The sequence below is a fragment of the Macrobrachium rosenbergii genome, chromosome 6 (assembly GCF_040412425.1).
Source record: "Macrobrachium rosenbergii isolate ZJJX-2024 chromosome 6, ASM4041242v1, whole genome shotgun sequence".
Taxonomy (NCBI): domain Eukaryota; kingdom Metazoa; phylum Arthropoda; class Malacostraca; order Decapoda; family Palaemonidae; genus Macrobrachium; species Macrobrachium rosenbergii.
In genome coordinates this window covers 16,589,215-16,610,157 of record NC_089746.1, presented here as the reverse complement: position 1 = coordinate 16,610,157, position 20,943 = coordinate 16,589,215, and the positions used below count along the sequence as shown (strand labels likewise).

At 37.0% G+C, this 20,943-nt stretch overlaps 1 protein-coding gene across 2 annotated transcripts in view; it reads right to left on the bottom strand.

Annotated features, from left to right (window-relative positions):
• The window catches only part of LOC136839227 (signal peptide peptidase-like 2A), a 53,468-nt gene that overhangs the window by 13,282 nt on the left and 19,243 nt on the right, over window positions 1-20,943 (bottom strand). Inside the window, exons 10-11 of one of the 2 annotated variants that reach the window (XM_067104969.1) lie at window positions 18,904-19,147; window positions 10,605-10,723 (exon numbers count right to left, since the gene is read on the bottom strand). In XM_067104969.1, the coding sequence (XP_066961070.1) occupies window positions 10,704-10,723; window positions 18,904-19,147 (264 nt within the window). In that variant the 3' untranslated portion in view covers window positions 10,605-10,703. Of the gene's footprint in view, window positions 1-10,604; window positions 10,724-18,903; window positions 19,148-20,943 lie in introns of those variants that run through there. The other variant, XM_067104968.1, reaches the window with a different exon arrangement.

Here is a 20,943-nt window from a genome sequence, read left to right as displayed (position 1 = left end):
AAAACACGATTGAAACAACAATATTATTATAGAAACGGGACCTAATTTACACAGCAGGGATAAAACGAACACAAAAACAAAAAAATGACAAAAAAAAATATCAAGATTCCTCTGTAAACAAACCAAATATCATTCACTAATGATCTTCAGAAATTAATCACAATCAATTTTGTACTGCCACAGTAAATGTTGAAATCAACAGGAACAGTGATTATCAATAATTGCAATACAACAACACACAACATCCCCTGGACTTCAAACAAGTAATTTCAATCATATTAAAATGCTAAAATAAAATGCAACCTTTCATAAGTATTAACATCATAATCATGCTGAATATCATCATCATATTCAAAAATATGATGATGATAGCATTACGACAAATGTTCAAAACAAATAAGAGTCTGGCAACACAGCAATGTAATTTTACTCTTACTAAAGTGGTAAAATAAAAATAAAACTTTTTTTTTACTAATATTAACATCATCATAATTATGGTTAACATAAAAATAATGTAACATCATGATGATAAGATCTCAGTCAAATTTTCAATACAAATACAAGACAAAGAATGAACCAGCATTGCTCTCAACAAACAAACAAAAAAATAAAATAAAAACACGTCCCTTAATTCCTTCCAAATAACTAAGAAACAACAACAAAAAACGCAATAACAGGAGCGAGAACAACATTGTCCATATAGACCAGCAACGCTTTCAGCATCACACAGTCCACGAAACAACACACCAGATGTCACCAGAGGAAAATAAAATGCCTCAGAGCATATAGCCCCAACACACACACACACACAACACACACACACACACACACAGAACACAAGCAAGTTTGAAACTTACTGCATGAAATGGAGCATATAATCTGATGGAAGTAAATGAGAGAGAGAGAGAGAGAGAGAGAGAGAGAGAGAGAGAGAGAGAGAGAGAGAGAGAGAGAGAGAGAGAGAGAGAGAGAGAGAGAGAGGACACAAGCAAATTTGAAACTTGCTACAAGAAATGTAGCATATAAAATCTGATGGAAGGAAGAGAGAGAGAGAGAGAGAGAGAGAGAGAGAGAGAGAGAGAGAGAGAGAGAGAGAGAGAGAGAGAGAGAGAGAGAGCAAAATTGAAACTGGCATAAAAATATAATGGAGCAGGTCTGATGAAGATGAAGAGAGAGAGAGAGAGAGAGAGAGAGAGAGAGAGAGAGAGAGAGAGAGAGAGAGAGAGAGAGAGATCCTTGACCAGCTAGCTAATTGAAATCCCCATCTATCAGGCACCTACAAACGAGCAATGACAAGCCTTCATAGAGCGATAGATTCCCGCAACTGGAGAGAGAGAGAGAGAGAGAGAGAGAGAGAGAGAGAGAGAGAGAGAGAGAGAGAGAGAGAGAGAGAATGATTTCTAATGCTGTGATCATAAACACGATGTCTATTTTAGAGAGAGAGAGAGAGAGGCAGTCAATCAAATAACCACAAATGAGAGAGAGAGAGAGTCAAATAATCACAAATGAGAGAGAGAGAGAGCGAGAGAGAGAGAGAGAGAGAGAAATACGATAAATTTAACAAGGGAAGTTGAATAAATGCATAAATGCATACAAATGTTTGTGTGTGTGAGAGAGAGAGAGAGAGAGAGAGAGAGAGAGAGAGAGAGAGAGAGAGAGAGAGAGAGTTGAGGACCTTTCCTACTGCTAATGCAACCAACAAGCCACACATACAACAGCTAACGAAACCACCACTTGCAACTTGCAACAAAACAACGGACCACCACCAACACCTTCTTGGTGCTCTCTCTCTCTCTCTCTCTCTATCTCTCTATATATACAATTAGAAAATGAGCAAGGCGCGCGGCGCGACTGCACAAGCATGACAAGGTCCTCCAAAGTTGCTATGCTGCTGAAATACAATGAACTGTCTCAAAGCAGGGGTTGCTTGCACATTGCAAGACATGCAATACAAACACACACATTATATGTGTTTATATAAAGTTGGGAGAGAGAGAGAGAGAGAGAGAGAGAGAGAGAGAGAGAGAGAGAGAGAGAGAGAGAGAGAGAGAGAGAGACTCTCAGCACTCAGCATACATAATACTATATATCTATAAATAAATATATATCTATTATATATATATATATATATATATATATATATTAATATATAATGAGAGAGAGAGAGAGAGAGAGAGAGAGAGAGAGAGAGAGAGAGAGAGAGAGAGAGAGAGAGAGAGAGAGAGCAACAATAAATATGGCAAAAAAAGATAAACTTCAGAAACGCCATTATCAAATTATCACCGATTACTTCTCTAAAATGTCGACGACGATGAAAAAATTAACGGTATCTTCAATGTCACCACCCTGGAATTTTCTTCAGCTGTACTTCAATCATAAATTGCAAAAGTGAGCCTTTCTCACCCTGACAGGAAAGTAATATTATTATTCTTAATTCTAAAACCAAAGGCTAAAGGGACAGTCAGATTTAAAAACATATATATATATATATATATATATATATATATATATATATATATATATATATATATATATATATATATATATATATATATATATATATATATATATATATATATAAATAAACAAATTTTAGAAACTGACATGGAATCCCAACCACATGCCATAACAAACATCTAAACCCAAAACAACCACAACCATCCCTTATTCAATTCACAACCTGATTACAACTTGCTACAATCAACAACCACATCAACTTCGTCCAACGACTCAAAAGCACACGACTGAAGGCAGGCAAAGCAAGCAAGCAACCACTAGACAGCAAGCAAGCAACCACTAGACAGCAAGCAAGCAATAAATAACAAGCAGGCACTATATAGCAAGCAAGCACTAGACAGCAAGCAAGCTATAAATAACAAGCAAGCACTATATAGCAAGCAAAGCACTACAGAGAGAGCAAGAACTAAACAGCAAGCAAGCACTAAATAGCAAGCAAGCACTATATAGCAAGCAAAACACTATGTACCAAGCAAATGCTTAATAGCAGGCAAACACTATATAGCAAGCAAAGCACTATATAGCAAGCAAGCACTACATAGTGGCCTGTCTAACCGGGGCCACAAGAAAGCAACACAAGTGTGTTGGGACCAAAAGACACCTGGTTGGCTGTGTTCCTTCATTTCTCCCTCCTCCTTCAGGCTTCCTGACTGACACACGACGAAGGAGCACAAGCCCTGGGCATTTCGAAGGGTATATGAGAGAGAGAGAGAGAGAGAGAGAGAGAGAGAGAGAGAGAGAGAGAGAGAGAGAGAGAGAGAGAGAGAGAGAGAGAGAATTTATTTACTAGAAAGGTAGCTGAGTGCACACAAATTAGAGACAGAAATATGATAAATCTACCATGAATGTTTACAAATGAGAGAGAGAGAGAGAGAGAGAGAGAGAGAGAGAGAGAGAGAGAGAGAGAGAGAGAGAGAGAGAGAGAGAGAGAGAAAATGGGATCTGAAGTAGATAATTTTATGTAATAGCCACAATTATATGTAATAGCCATAATTGTATGTAATAGCAATAATTTTATATAATAGCAATATAACTTTATATAATAACAATAACTTTATGTAATAGCAACTGCAGAGAGTTGCATCTTACTACAGATTTTTTTATCACTGCCCTGAATTTTGGCCAAAAACTCATTTAAAAAAGTAAAAAAATCTATTGCAGCTACCTTTCTGTCTAACTAGACCAGCCTTTCCAAACGAATTTACATACACAGCGTGCGTGTTTATAGGGAGTTATGGAATGGAATGGAATATACTGTAGAGTTTAGGCCAGAGGCCAAGCACTGGGACCTATGAGGTCATTCGGCGCTGGAAAGGAGATTGAGAGCAGGTAGGTTTGAAAGGTGTAACAGGAGGAAAACTTCGCAGCTGAACTATGAAATAATCGTTCAAAGGGGTTGGATAGCAAGATGGAAGAAATATAATATGAATGGAGGTACAGCAAAAGGAAAAGGGAGAGTTAGTTATGGAAATTACTTATAGAAATTAAAGCCTATTTTTCACAACCTGTTCAAGTGTTCTAGAAATCCCTCAACTTATCCAAAATTAAATTTTTTTTTTTTTATAAAGGAAGCATCAAGGTTCTGGATTTAAGACAAGTTCGAGTTTCCCTTTAACGAATGAATAAAACTTACGCAAAACTTCACAATCTAGATCTAATCAATGTGCATAAAATACCCCATCCATGTGATTTCACATCGCCTTTGACATGCAAGCACTCGCTACAATCTGAATATATTTCAGCATAACCCTGATCTCCAAAAACATTACCATTTGTGTTCAAGGGTTATGAACATGGAGGTGGAGGAGGGAAGGAAAAGAAGAGGAATAAACCCTGGAACTGGAATATACACCTCATCTCCAAAAACATTACCATTTGCGTTCAAGGGTTATGAATATGGAGGTGGAGGAGGGAAGGAAGAGAAGAGGAATAGAACAGAATATAGAATTTAGGCCAAAGGCCAAGCGCTGGGACCTGTGATGAGGTCATTCAGCGCTGAAAGGGAGATTTAGAGTCAAGAAGGTTTGAAAGGTGTAACAGGAGGAAAAACCTTTTACAGTTGAACTATGAAACAGCTGTTTGGAGAGGGCTGAGGAAAGTCAAGATGGAAGAAAAAGAACATGAACGGAGGTACAGTTAAAGGAATGATATGGGTTGCAGCTAGGGGTCTAAGGAAGGGTCGCTGCAAAGAACCTCCAGTAATGCCTACAGTGCACCGCATGAGGTACACTGACGGCACAGCCCTCTACGGGGAAGTAGCCCTTCTTTGGCTGAGTCGGTTGAGCTTCAGACTGTCATTCGATGGGCCGGAGTTCAGTGCACGGCTGATGAAGAGTTAGAGGAATTTATTTCTGGTGATAGAAAAATACTGTGGTTGAGCTGTAGGTCCCGTTGCTAAGTAACCAATTGGTTCTTACAAGAGCTGTTAATCATCAGTGGTCTGGTAAAACTAAGGACTTAGTTATTATTGTTATTATTATTATTAAAACAGTTTAACCAGACCACTGAGCTGACTACCAGCTCTCACAGGGCTAGCCCGAAGAATTTGGATGAAATGCCAGGTCTAGGCCAGAGGCCTAGCACTGGGACCAAATGGGTCATTCGGTATGGTGATGAATGAATGAAAATGAAATTAAAAACTGCACAAAGGCACATGCTCTCATGCTGGAACACGCTCACACAATAAATACATTTAAACTCACGTTTTCATATACACACTAAAAGGGTACATTAAAATTCAGAATAAGTTGAGTAACATTTTAAAATTTTGCTCTACTTAAAATTTTGCTTTTTTTAAAATTCACTAGATGCCCTAAGGGTTTTAATTTTTTTATTATTTACTTATATTAGAAGGAGGAGAGGGTGAAGGCCAAAGTTCAGATGGACGGATAAAACAGTGAATGACAAGCGGGAGAAAGTTTAAAAATCAGGGTGCACTGGATAGGGGAAGGTAGAGGAGGTTGAGAGGAAACAGCGTCCCCCACACAGAAGCGGGTACAGCTGAAGACAAAGAAAAAGTTTATGATTCTGTGCACACTATTGCCGTATTACGAGCCTACGATTTTTTTTTTTTTTTAATAACAAGCAACCAATTTAGTGTTTTTTAAGGTGACTTAGCAAGTAGAAATTTTAACAGTACATAAACTATTAATTCAAGTTTTACAGAAAGTCTTATAGGCTAACACTGTATTCAAGCATAAAGTCTTATAGTTAAATATATATATATATATATATATATATATATATATATATATATATATATATATATATATATATATATATATATATATATCAGGACTGGATACATAAGACAATTCTAGCTCATTACAAAGCTATTATCCAGAGCTTGTTAGGGTTGCAGAGAATATCTAGCAATCTTTCTTAAAATATAAAATATTTCCCTCGTAATGCAAACGCTACACTTCAACCACGACAAGTGTGCATTAAGTTGTCAGGCGAAGTGAAAAGTGCTACAGTCCATAATACACTTTTTCTCGTTATACAGACGATTCTATACAATCACTGACATTTCTGAATGGGCAATTATATGCTCAGTACAGCATTATGAAACTGTACACTAGAAAACGGAGACAACACAGCATCTGAATGAAACATCATCAGAATGAAACAGCAGCAGCAACAGCAACAACCCCACAGCAAGGCTTACCCACAGCCACGCCCACGCCCACCCACTCTCAGACTCTCTCGAAGATCTCGACTTTGTAAAGCGACTTCACACTCACACACCCATGGCGTTCCCAAGGGCCGTAGTCTTATACCAATAAAGACGATGATAAAAGGGGGGAAATGAAGACGATAAATGGAGGGAAATAAAGATGGTAATTAATCAGATTAACGCTAAGAGGGGGAGGATGATGATGATGATAAATGATGAAGGGGTTGGGGAAGAGGGGGATGGGAGAAGATGACGATGGGAAAATGAAGAGGAATGAATCTTTTCACGAAAAGGGAGAGATGAGAGAAGGGGCGTTCATGAACGATGTGGGTGAGAGAGAGAGAGAGAGAGAGAGAGAGAGAGAGAGAGAGAGAGAGAGAGAGAGAGAGAGAGAGAGAGAATCCTACTTTAATTTATGGGGGTATATACAAGAATAAAACTTTGGACACGGTGTGTGTGTGTGTGTGTGTGTGTGTGTGTGTGTGTGTGTGTGAGAGAGAGAGAGAGAGAGAGAGAGAGAGAGAGAGAGAGAGAGAGAGAGAGAGAATCCTACTTTAATTTATGGGGGTATATACAAGAATAAAACTTTGGGACGGTGTGTGTGTGTGTGTGTGTGTGTGTGTGTGTGTGTGTGTGTGTGTGTGTGTGAGTGTGAGAGAGAGAGAGAGAGAGAGAGAGAGAGAGAGAGAGAGAGAGAGAGAGAGAGAATCCTACTTGAATTTATTGGGGTATATACAAGAATAAAACTTTGGACACGGTGAGAGAGAGAGAGAGAGAGAGAGAGAGAGAGAGAGAGAGAGAGAGAGAGAGAGAGAGAGAGAGAGAGTCTAACACTTGTTACAGCCATACCTCACATACATCAATCAAAGTCGCTCTTGCGAAATTAATGAATTCTATAAATTTTTTCGCTCCACATAAATATAAATGACTTCCCTCTGTGACACGACTGAACGTACAGAATACGTTGAAACTTCATGAACTTGAAGCTCACAAAATCTCACGCTAATACCGCGGTCAACATTATTTCTCATTGCCTTATTTAATGTTGTTGAACATTATTTCCCATTACCTCATTTAATGTTGGTTGGCTGTTATTTCCCATCACCTCATATAATACAGGATGAACATTGCTTCCCATCACCTTATATAATATTGAACATTGCTTCCCATCACCTTATATAATATTGAACATTAGTTCCCATCACCTCATTTAATATTTGTTGAACAATATTTCCCATCACCTCATTTATGTTGGTCGAATATTTCCCATCACCTCATTTATCTTGGTCAAATATTTCCCATCACATTTAATTGAACATTACTTCCAATCACCTCTTTAGTACTGGCTGAAAAATATTTCCCGACGCCTCAGTGTTGGTCAAATATTACTTACTTCCAATCGCCTCATTTAATGTGGATCAAATATTATTCCCCATCGCCTCATTTAATACTGGTTGAACACTGGTCCCCGTTGCCCCTCATTTAAGATTAAATCAACGAAATTTAATTTCGGCAACATTTAAATATCTAATTTTTTTATTCTCAAACTTCGTTAATCACAAATTATTCCTTCCTACAATAAGTCCTTTTATCTGCTTCAAGTTTTTGAAATCAAAATAGTTTCATTTAAATTTGTAATTCCTATGCTTTTCATAATAAAACAAGTACAAAACAAGCTTTCTGTACAACCGCTACAACGTATAATCAAGGCCACCGAAAACAGATCTATCTTTCGGTGGTCTTGGTATAATGCTGTATGAGCGGCGGCCCATGAAACTTGAACCAAGACTCGGTGGTGGCCTATCCTATATCGTTGCCAGAAGCATGGCTAACTTTAAAATTAAATAAAATAAAAACTACTGAGGCTAGAGGGCTGCAATTTGGTAGGTTTGATGACCAGAGAATGGGTGATCAACACACCAATTTGCAGCCCTCTAGCCTCAGTAGTTTTTCAGATCTGAGGGCGGACAGTACAAGTGCGGACGGACAGACAAAGCCGGCACAATAGTTTTCTTTTCAGAAAACTAAAAATGATAGCATTATACTTATAATGTATATTAATCTATAATTTCCTAATGACGGCACTCACAGGGACAATAAACAAGATATATAACACGCATGCGTACATTTACACAAACACGTGTCTTCAAAACTCCTCGTGACCTTTATGAGCTGAATTTCAAGCCTCGGGCAAAAATAAACACTGAGATAAGCTAGAACTTTGTGTTATTATTTTTCACACATTCTCTGAAACGATGTTTTTTTTTTTTTTTTTGCAGTGACTTAAATATCACACGTTCTCTGAAACACTGTTTTTTTCGTGTTTTTTTCTCTACAATGGCTTAAAAAGTAATATGAAAATATTATAGCTTATGTTTATTTTTCACACTGAAACAACGCGTTTTTTCTGCAATGACTTAAAAATTAAAAACGAAAAGAATTAAATCTTACGTTTATTTTTCACACTATGAAACACCGTGTTTTTTTTTTTTTACAATGACTTAAAAATTCAAAACGAAAAATATTAAAGCTTGTGTTTATTTTTCACACTATGAAACACCGTGGTTTTTTCTACAATGACTTGAAAATTAAAAAGAAAAAATTAAATCACACGTTTATTTTTCACACTATGAAACACCTTGTTTTTTCTATAATGACTTAAAAATTAAAAACGAAACAAATAAAGCTGTTTTTCTGCCAGGACTGCAAAAGTTAAAACTGAAACTTTTGCAATAAATAAATCAAGCAGTCATTAAATTAACCTACATATTAAATCAATCAACAGCATCCCAATTTATCAAATATTAAACATATTTCTTTGTTAACTAACCGGAAAACCAAACAGATTAACCCATAAGTAACTTGCCCAACATAATGCCCGCCAACAAATTGAGCAGCATATCAACTATCATTAACTTTACCATTGATTATCCAGCTTATTGGCACGTTAATTAATTAGCCCACATGGTTGATGATTCAAAGTCACCATTAATTAACCAACATGGTTTATCAACTACCCTCTTCATTAAGTAACCAACATGGTTAACCAAATAACGTCTTAATTAATTAACAACATGGTTAATTACCTATTGTCTTCATTAATTAACCAACATGGTTAATTAACTAACATCTCCATTTATTAACCAACATGGTTAATTAATTGTACTGAATAATTAGCCAACAGGTTAACAATATGGTTAATCAATTAACGTCTTAATCAATTAACCAGCAAAGTTAATCAACTAACGTCCTCACTAACTGACCAGTAAGGCAAATCACCACCATGTTAACCCATGGATTCACCATTTACAATTTCCTCAAAATTAACCAGAATTAACCAGATAATAACATATTCCACAAATAGTTAACGTAACGAGGGGTAAGTAGTTATTCAGAGCCTGACTACTTAACGTTAAGTGAACTTTACGAAGGACATAAATAAATTTGATGTTTCTGATGGAAGGAGGAGGAGGAGGAGGAGGAGGAGGAGGAGGAGGAGGAGGAGGAGGAGGAGGAGGAGGAGGAGGAGGAGGAGGAGGAGGAGGAGGAGGAAGGGAAGGGGAAGGTGGGAGGAGGGAAGGGGAAGGTGGGAGGAGGGGGGGAAGGTGGGAGGAGGGGAAGGGGGGAGGGGGAGGGGGAGAGAGAGAGAGAGAGAGAGAGAGAGAGAGAGAGAGAGAGAGAGGAGGAAGGGAAATGGGGAGGGAAGGAGAGGGGAAGAGAAAGGAGAGGGGGAGGGGGAGTGGAGGGGGAGGAAGAGTGGGACTCTTGGTTAAATCAGCTATCATCATCTTCGTCCATCTTTTGAACTGCCGAAAATGGAATTAATTGGCGTGAATTTGATCCTGCAGAGAGAGAGAGAGAGAGAGAGAGAGAGAGAGAGAGAGAGAGAGAGAGAGAGAGAGAGAGAGAGAGAGAGAGACTTTAGATATTCAACCAGAGTTAGAGGAAAAATTTTACGAAAATGGAGAGAGAGAGAGAGAGAGAGAGAGAGAGAGAGAGAGAGAGAGAGAGATACTTTCAGGTCGATATTCACCCAGTAAGAATAAATGAAGAATATGTTACAAAATATGAAGTTCACTTTTGTTTCCTCAATCTTGCGAAACCATCTCTCTCTCTCTCCCCCGAGTCGCCAACAACAATCAAACAAAAGTTGTCAACAGACAACCAAAGGAAAAAAAAAAACACCATCCCAATTTATTCCTTAAAGAAGGCGATTGTGATAACCTCCTATTCTCTACTTTCTATTTCTAACAACTTTCTCCCCTCAAACATATTCTGGGCAACTCGCCCTCACTCACTTGTGAGGGAGTCATCTACACCTTGTCTCCATCATTCTGACGTACGATAAAATCATCTCCAACATCTTATTGTTTACATAGACATGTCTCGACTTTTGCGAGGACAAAATTCACGTCAATATGATAATCAACATTCTTCCATTTATTTGAGCAACGTGTCTTATCTCTCCTAGACGAGCGAGGCATGCGTGTTAAATTGAGTGACAGGGATGCTAAATTGTCGTCAACACGTCTGGAAAATACACGGTTCGAGAATTTGTAGTGGGGTCACTGTTAAAAGGATTACACACGTACACACACAGACAGATATAAATTTTAACAGGATGGTATCTAGCAGAGATATTTATTCAGAAATGGTTACAATCTTTCCAGGACTATTCTCTGAATAAATATCTCTGCTAGATACCATCTTGTTCAAATGAGGTCCCATTATTAATTGTTATAATGCACAGAACAATAATTGCGCAAGTGACAAAGTTTAATATATATACATAGATAAAATCAATGACCACAGAACTGGGATCAAGCTCAAATCTTATAATTTAAAGCCAACACCGTATTCAAATTTCCCTTGTTTTCATACCCAGATTAAAACCATCCCTCCCCAACTACTTCAAGGCTGCATTTGCACACCCCAAGAGTCAAGTTATATTTTGGTAGTCTGGGGTCAAGATCACATACAGCAAACATACACAGCCGCCTCCCTTCTCTCAGGTCATCTTCCCAAACACAAACAAACGAGAATTTTTCGTCAGAAATTCACCCACTTCAACAAACAATTCTGTCCAAAGAAAGATCACAAAAAATATTAAATAAAACTCCTATGATATCATTTCACATGCAGCTAGAGTCTAAACCAGCACCGAAACCTCAAGAATATTTTATAACTCGTTGGAGGCACAGTTTCCATCTTTCGACTACGGAAAATATATAATTTCCAGTACGAGCCATGCATACCTATTGTGAAAAAAACATTAGTTGATAATCGAGAAATACATTAATAAATAAAAAAATAACGACATAACGATTTCTTTTAACTAACAAGAGGCTAACGCATTACCGCTTGAAAATAAATATCGGATTGATTGCTAATCTTTAGGTGAAATCTTTAGACTCCAAGAACCTTCATTTCCTGAAGTCAAGAAACCTTTACAAGGACAGTGTGTTAATGATTGATTCTTTAACATCTAAGCACGCTGCATTGATGACCATAGTTGTGTAACGCCAGTCTGTAAAAATCAATCATTTTACATCGAGCAAAAAATAATTTTATATCGCGCAAAAACTGTAAATGTAAAATATGATTAAATACGGCAAGAATGTTCCGTAATTCTCAAGCCGATGTCTAGGATACATTTACAGACACCTAATGTCGAGAACATTTCAAACATTTCTGTTATTTATATCCGGGAACATTTTTTAACATTTCTTGACTAGGATCTTTCCATTATCTATAACGATTCTCAGCAACGAATTCTAACAATTTCTGACATTTCGAAAACTCTAAGTTCTCATTAACATATTCAATCTTTATCTCAGGAACATTTTGAAACATTTGCAGCCACCTTGTACTGGAGACATTTTTAAACATTTGTAGACACTCTGTCTGGAGACATTTTTAAACATTTATAGACACCCTGTACATTTATAGACACCTTGTACTGGAGACATTTTTAAACATTTGTAGACACCCTGTCTGGAGACATTTTTAAACATTTGTAGACACCCTGTCTGGAGACATTTTTAAACATTTGTAGACACCTTGTACTGGAGACATTTTTAAACATTTGTAGACACCCTGTACTGGAGACATTTTTAAACATTTGTAGACACCCTGTACTGGAGACATTTTTAAACATTTGTAAATGCCGATATTTAGGGAACAATTTCAAACATTTCCACCATGCAAATAATTTTCCAACATTTTTTTCCCCAAATAACTCCAATCCTTACTATCATAAGCATAGTTACCAATCATAAGTCTGGTATCTAATATACTGCAACAGAGAGAGAGAGAGAGAGAGAGAGAGAGAGAGAGAGAGAGTTACAACTTGACCAACATAAACCAGACCTCTTTGAACGAACATTTTTAAACATTTGTAAATGCCGATATTTGAACTTTTTCAAACATTTCCACCATGCAAATAATTTTCAACATTTTTTTCCTAAAAAGAGCCAATCTCGAATATATCTTTGCATTGTTAAATCATAAGTCTGGTTCTAATATACTGCAACAGAGAGAGAGAGAGAGAGAGAGAGAGAGAGCGAGAGAGAAGGTTGCAGCTGGTTTTCAAACATTCATAAACCAGACCTCTTTGAACGAACGATTATGTTCTCGTTAACCGTCTGCTTGTAATAAGTATAGCTCACTAGACTTATACTTCATTTCCTAATAAGAGCCATCTCGAATATCTATTTATAAACACTTACGTTCAATAGACTATACATATATATATACGGCGTTAAAGGTTGCAGCTGGTTTTCAATAGCATTCAATCGATACGGTTTTATATATATATATATATATATATATATATATATATATATATATATATATATATATATATATATATATATATATATATATATATAAATGTCATACTCACGAGTCACTAAAATGGTGAGGAAATCCACAATGGTGTCAGTTTAAATATACATTAAAATATATACAAAACGAGAGTTTTCGAGAACCTGCTTGATTCTCCTTCTCAATTGAAGAGACACCATTGTGGATTTCTTAACCATATATCTATTTAATGATATATACTCAGTTTCAAGGGAAAAACCAGTAGGAATCACATTCGTGATAAACCACAGAAGCTCCATGGTGGATGCACCAAACGCGCGCATGTGTGCCTGAGAGAGAGAGAGAGAGAGAGAGAGAGAGAGAGAGAGAGAGAGAGCGTGTGCATTAGGTCCGCGTGTGTGTGTGCGTGTGTGAGGGCGGAGGTGGGTGGTTGACGTGGGGATATGGTGAAGTCGTTAAGATATAGCACTAGATTTTCATTTGCCTCAACCTTTCCCCTCCTTCCCCCTTCCTCCCTCAGCCCAAACCTCTCCCAATCCTCCAACAACTCCTTCCCTTCCTCCTACTCCTCCTCCACCTCCACTCCACCCACCCATCCTTTCAAACATCCTCAACATCGCATACCGAACGATCTAGGCGGCTCCGCCACATGCCTCAAGACTACTACATTATACATCCAAATGGGATTCTCTTCGATAGACCTAGTGATACGTCCTTTAAACCGATCCTCGTTCTTTCTCACTTACACACCTTCCAATTTCATTCTTAATTTCAATGACTTTAAATTTACTATCGTTCCCAAGCACGATATTCAACTGTAATTATCTCTAGAACTGCTTGTTAACTTAACTGGAATAAACCAGTAAAACTGAATTTTTCTATCGCTCTAAAGGCGCAAGTTTAAATTTCCTCTTCGCTATTCTGTGATGGGCAAATAATTTCCCATCGCGTTACTCCGTGAACGATGGTCTCTAAGTGATCAAGCAGCTGACCCCCAGACTTCCCGGTCTGGTTCCTGTAACAGCCTAAAATTAGGGCATGTCCTTGCATCTGTAACTTTTGAGCACGTCAGAACAATGTCTATATAAAAAAATAAAATATAAATTCTAAGGTGTAATGTGAATATTTTCTTATGAATCATTAACCGAAATTCTTTTACAATTATATCCATCATTGTGAAATGGAGCCATTATATACTTAAAATTGTAAAGCAATTTACGTATTACTTTCACACACAGGTAAATAAATATGTGCCTCTTAACAGTTAAATATAAACAAAACGAAATAAATAGGATATAAGTATTGACATTATCATTTTCAAAACTACATGATACATTCCATGCATAAATGCTAACATCCAAATATCCAGTACATTAAATGGTTTAGAATTTCAGATTTCAAAAAGCATGTTTGCATTATGATTCCAATAACATCATTAACAAAGATGTCTCTCTCTCACTGTATATACAGTATATGAGCATGAATGAGCTTTTGTATGATTAAATGCGTGTATGTGTCTATACATAATAGTGTATGTGTAGGTGCATAAGAGTGTATGTGCGTATACCAGTTAAAAAAAATAAAAGGAAAGAAAACGCAACGGATCTTTTCTAGACAAGCGAAGTTGTGGCTATACATATCTGCAGCTGTCAAACAGAAAGCCCACACGATTATCCGCAAGTCTAAGGTGGGGTGGGGGGTATATGCCAAACTGACCCAAGAGAGTATTCAATGTTGTTATTTGCAATATACAACAGAAATAAACAAAGCTGTTATTCTTCGTAATGTTGCTATAAACTATGCCTGGTATCATCATTTGGTTTAAACTGATAAACAAGGATCCTCCTTATGCAGAATATATACTAACAAAAAATTCAGGTTGGAGATAACTGAGTGACTGATTGAGTGGTGTTTATCAAGCTGGCATTGCACCAAGCGGGTGGGGGGGAAGATGAGAAAGACTTTTGATGGGATGGGGAGACATTTGGGAAAGAGAAAGCGAATGGGGGTGATGGCGTTTTAAATTATAACGGCCTTAACAATATAAATACAGAAGTTAGTACTAAACACAATACACTTAAACCATATGGAGATCTTGGTCAGGTTTAAGGAAGATGCTCCTAAGAGGTCAAAATTTATAGTTCATGACCTGAAAGCCTGCAATTCACACAAATTAAAAAAAAAGTGTCAAGAAAAGGAAGTTTGGTGTGTATCACTTCTTTATGTTTATCTGTTAAAAGAGCTTAATATTTAAAGGTTTGTTATATGAATATCTGTTCTGGAACTTCATTTTAGATATTATAAAAGTAATATCTTAACACCACTCGATGCAAAATAAACAACTCGAAGAACCAGCTACATTAAACACTTCTTACAAATCCCAAACATTCACACTAAAGATAAAACAAAAAGTTGAAAAATACATCAAGATGTTCTGAGAGAAATAGAATTGCTTTTCAAATGCATCAAAAGTTTAAAAAAAAAATCTACTCCTGCAGCCCACATTAATAAATGAAAGCAAACAATTCACACTCCTAACTGAAATATGCGCAGCATGCGAAACGCCTCAATGACAAATTACACAAATCAGGCAAGATGAAGGTTCATAAATCCAAAAAAACAGTCATTACCACGAAGAGCCCAGAATACATTAGCAGTGGAGTTAAAACCTGACATGCGCTGTAATGAATCAGTAACATATAAACATAAGACAAAGTTAACCAAGACAAAACACACCACTCACAGCAATGAAAATGGGGCATTGCATCATTTTCCCAATGATAATTTTGTTAGTTTTTAAAGTATGCAACAGATGCTGGGCAGAGTGAGTCAGTGGTCCTTCTCTTGCCTTCCAAGCTCTCCAATGGATATTTGTGTTTTCAATGTAAGTGGTTTGCATGAGCGTGGGAGGTTTATTTGCATCATGCAAGAAAGCAAGCAGAGGACTGCATATGGATGTACTGTCTGCTTTTATTATTATTCACAAGTTAGTTAGTTATAAATGATTTGTTTAACCAGACCTCTGAACTATTATTCACAAGTATGTACATGGTTTGGGACAAGGAAAAAGGTTGCTGACACTGCTATGAAGCTCCCACAAAATAAAATATTCATTTGAAATAAAAAGGTGTATGTATGTACATAACTATTTACTGTCAAGTGGATTTCTAATACTGAACTGCTATATATTTGAAAGAATACATGTACATGCAAAGGACCTAAATACTAATAGACACCTACATACATATAAGATAAAAACGAGAGATTGATCTCCTGGGGCCAAGCAACAGAATTGTAAGATAAATTGCATTAGACAATAGACTTCGAAGCAGAAACAGAACATAAAAAAAAAAAAATCTGTTAAGAAATCACAGAAAGAACACCTTAAAATGTAAGACAGAAATCTATGATATTTCATCATGAGGAATAACATGTGCAAAAGCAACATGTAAAAACTTTTCATAAATTGAGAAAAACAAAATTTTCTTAAAAAAGCCCATCAATAATATACTTGCCCACATTTGTAGTTCAAATGTCCTGAAAAGCACAGTCTTGTCTATTTGGTAAAAGTATGGTAGTTTAACAACCACCAGGAACTACAAGTCTGCATTACTTCTGATAAAAGTATGGTAGTTTAACAACCACCTGGAACTACAGGTCTGCATTACTTACTCACCTCATATTTTATGTACTACAGTTTGGAAATGAGGCTGTAAGACTTTTGGGTTAGAAGGAGGGAACTCATTATATACTAAATACGTATATGGCTGCTATGTTCATATGAACAAACTCTAAGTTTATTTCACCACAACTTATCACTCATATATTCGGTCAAACTTCAACTTTATCAATGGAGAAATCTGTGGACTGCTTTCTTAGCTCACACTGAACATCAGGTGTTTTCTGTTATAAAGGGAGCCCTCCATGACCAGCTGTGGTCCTCTACAGTCAGTTGGTACCGTCAAGGGGGGGGGCCCTCACCTATGCCCATACCACCTGCTGTCAAGGATGTCCTTATGTTGCCTCTACCTAAAGGAAGGCCTATTGCTCGTCAGCAACCTATTCCTTTAACTTCTGCATTCCCCGTTCTTGGTTCCATCATCATCCTCCTTTGACCTGAGGATATTCCTCTCCCTGACTTGACGACTGTGGCTACTGGGACTGGACTATATCCCTTAATATTTTGCAGTACTGTATTCTAAATCCTCATTATGGTAAGTTTTCACTTCTGGAACCAACCAGCAGGGATACGGTTGGCATGCCTTAAAATATGGCAGCTTTCCTTCATAGGGTAGCAGGGATCGAAGTCATTCAGTTCATGGTCACAACCAAGGTCACTCATTGAGGGAATAGCACTGCCTCCATATACCACTCTTCTAGGTAAATACGATGAAGTTCCACCGAAATGGGTCACCACCTTGGAGCTACAAGCAACTCACTGGTAAACTCTTGTATCCAAGCCTGCTAGACCTACAGAGCTTTCTCCCCTCATAGAATAAGCCTCTGAACTGGTGCATTGCCCGAGTGCAAAAAAAACTTCTCTAAACTGGTGCACTGCCCTGAGTGCAAACAAAAATTACCTGTAAAAGCTAACCAGAAATGCCTCATTACCTAGCTAGTGTAGACACTTGATAATAATAACAACGAAACAAATACTGGAATATCACTAACATGTGAAAGAAGAGCAATGCTCAGAAAAACAAATGACCTTGTAAAGAGATACAAAGAATGGTGCAGTCTCCGAGAAATGTTTCCAGGTGGCAGACATATCATTAGAATCTTCCAGCTGTTATATTACAGACCGAGTCTGGAGACACTGAGGACCAAGAATGTGGACAAATACATAACTGACAGGATGCAATGAAACAACTGACTGCTAAACATATCAACAAATCCATAGAATTTTCCATAGAAAGAGTGATAAGATGACATGCTGTGACCAAAATATGAAGACATCTGGGCAAATTCAGTTTAACAAAACCAAACAATCAAATTTCAACTCTCCTACAGCTGGAACAAAGGAAATTTTGACTTTAATTGAGAAGTAAAAATTGGAAAAGAAAAAACTGGACTTTATTTTCAATTGAGACTAAAAACCGGAGTAAGAAAAAATTGAAGAGGTTGGAGAGCTATACATAGTTTAAGGTAGCACAAGGTAGTGAAGAAATACTGATTAACCTTGGAGCAGTTTTAGAATTAGAGAAGTTAAAATAATTATATTCAATTATGAGCATCCATCTAAAAAGCTAAACAGCAGAAAACATTACAGAAAAAGATCAAGCTGATGAAGTTACAACTGGGTGGGGTCAGGACAGTATTGTACACAATTAAAAATGCTGAGAAGAGTACTGTATTCAGTATAATCTGGTGATCGTTTCCGTGATCCTGTCAAAATCTTTGACTATGGTATGGTACATATTTTTGTATTTGCTTCCAAGGCAGGTCGTCTTTAAGGCACATCAACTAACCTTAAGGAAGCTTATGGATATCTAATCCCTTTTCTATACTGAAATCTGGCTATAAATTTGTTGTCATACTTCTATTCCCTTCAGGTTATTTTTCACTAAACAAAAGGGACTTTTTTCTGCCTAGGCCCTGAACTATCTTCTTACACATGCAGTGATGTAAAACATAATAAAATAACACAATTTCAGATGTTCATAAGGAAATTTGATCAAATGCCCAACCGAGAGTTTGACCATAATGAAAAAAATGACAATACATAAGCTACCAAATCATGGCAATAACAACCAAGCATGCTTCTACGTCTGCACAGTAAATATTGAATGTTCCTTCAGGATACTGAAGGAATCAATTGAGGCCCAACAGCATAACAAAATGAAAAGGCACTTGTCCAATAAAAAACATAAAGGACCAACACTCACCGATGACATTGACAAGGTAGTAAAGATGGCAGGGTGTCCCAACTTGGCGATCGAAAGCGCTGGTGAACGCAACTAACAGACCCGGGATCAAAATGTCCCCGAATCCTAAAAGATTGTAGTTATCCTTGAGGCCACAAATATCGGCAATTTCATAATAGGAGAAGTTGGGCACTTTCAGGACCATGGGCAGCTGCTCACGGCTTGCACCTCCCTTGGCAACCTCGACCATGATGCTTTTACCGTCCTACAAACAAAATAAAAGCAGATAGTGTAACTAGGATATGATACAGAAGCAAGACTGGGCTGAAGATAACAAGAGACTAACTGTATAGTACAGAAATCTCCAGCTAAAAAATAAATCTTAAAAATTTAAGGACAATACGTTAACACAGTTCAGAATTGCTACTTCAACGCTGCAGGAACCTCCAAAATTATGTCAATAAATCAGGAAGACTAGATGAAAATACTATATACATTTACAGCCATATAAAAGAGCACTACTGCAGTGTTTGCTGTTTGTTAGTGTGTACCTATTGGTCCTAAATGTTATGTTACTCTCTTATTTGCATGATTTCTATTTGCTTACAGTATATATCTATTTTATACCTAATCTTATGTATATTTTCATTTACAATAACGGTATTTATGTACTGGTATTTATTAACCTAAACACACACTGTATTCCATCATTTACTAGTATTTAATTATTTATATCCCTAGTCATACATTAATTTCTTCCTTTACTTTTATCTACTTCTTTATTAAGTACATAAGCCAGTTAATGTAAATCTGATAATAATGAATTACTGCAAGCATCAAATGACAAAGGGGAAAATGACAGCCTCCATGTCGAGAAAAATATGAATCCAGTGTCTACAAATTATCGGTATAGGTTAATGTTTACATAAATTGTACAAACATGTCATTGTTGCATATCGAGATGGAAGTTAAATATAATTCATCTAGAAAGAATCAGCTTACATGTCAAGATGGAAATTAAAATGACATTTTTATAATAAAACAAAGTTTTATATATACAGTACTTACAAAATAATTACATAGCTATTGTTTCTACTTTACACAGCAGCTCAAAATTAAAAATTTGGGGTAGCACTCGTTTATTAAAGGTGTAGTTATACTGCCCCGCCCACTTTTGGGGAAGGATAGGTACAACACAGCTAAAGAACTAAGTTTGTTTATGCTCTATGTCCATGAGAGGGGAGGAGGGAGGGCTCTGATCATGTAATTATTTGGTAAGTATATATAAAACTTTATTTTATTATAAAAATGTCATTTTTATATATGTAACTTACCAAATAATTACATAGCTGAATCCCACATTGACAGGAGGTGGGATACATGGACAAAGCTACTCAAAAATGCTCAGGGATGGAGATGAATTTGAAATAGGAAATTTAGCTAGCATCGTGAAATGCTTGTTGCAACCTTACCTGGTGAGGGAGCTATGGCAGGTGGGTATTGCCTCTGGTCAGAGCTCCTCTCGACCTGTAGTGGCGTGGCAGTAGAGCCAAGAGTCGCCTCTATTTCAGTGGGTGCTTTGCAACATAGGAGTTAATTGTAGGTTTCCAAAGGTAACTATTCAGACAAGACATCAAAATGTGTGTGTGCCCTTGCCCTGGGCGCAGTACAAAATATGATCAGAATCTTAAAACCTACACGACAAACTTGTTAAAAATCAAACCAACTGATGTTACTCATGACACAGTACCAATCAGGCTTCCCAAGAAAACATCAATCCTCATTCAAGGAGAGTGGACAGAGGAAAAATCACAATTTTTGAAAGCAAATTGTATTTTTCCTAACTATACAAACCTGGGGTCCTTTACATTACATATTCCTAATGTAAAGGACTGAGGGTTTGTATATCGTGTTGGAACAAATAGGAAATTCCTCCTATCCCTCTTCACCCAACACCATGCCAGCTGCAAAAAAACAGGCCTAAAATACTGCAATTTTCGTAAGTTGTTTCCACATCACGCTGGTAGAACATTGCAAAAACTGATTTGCACCTCCAATACG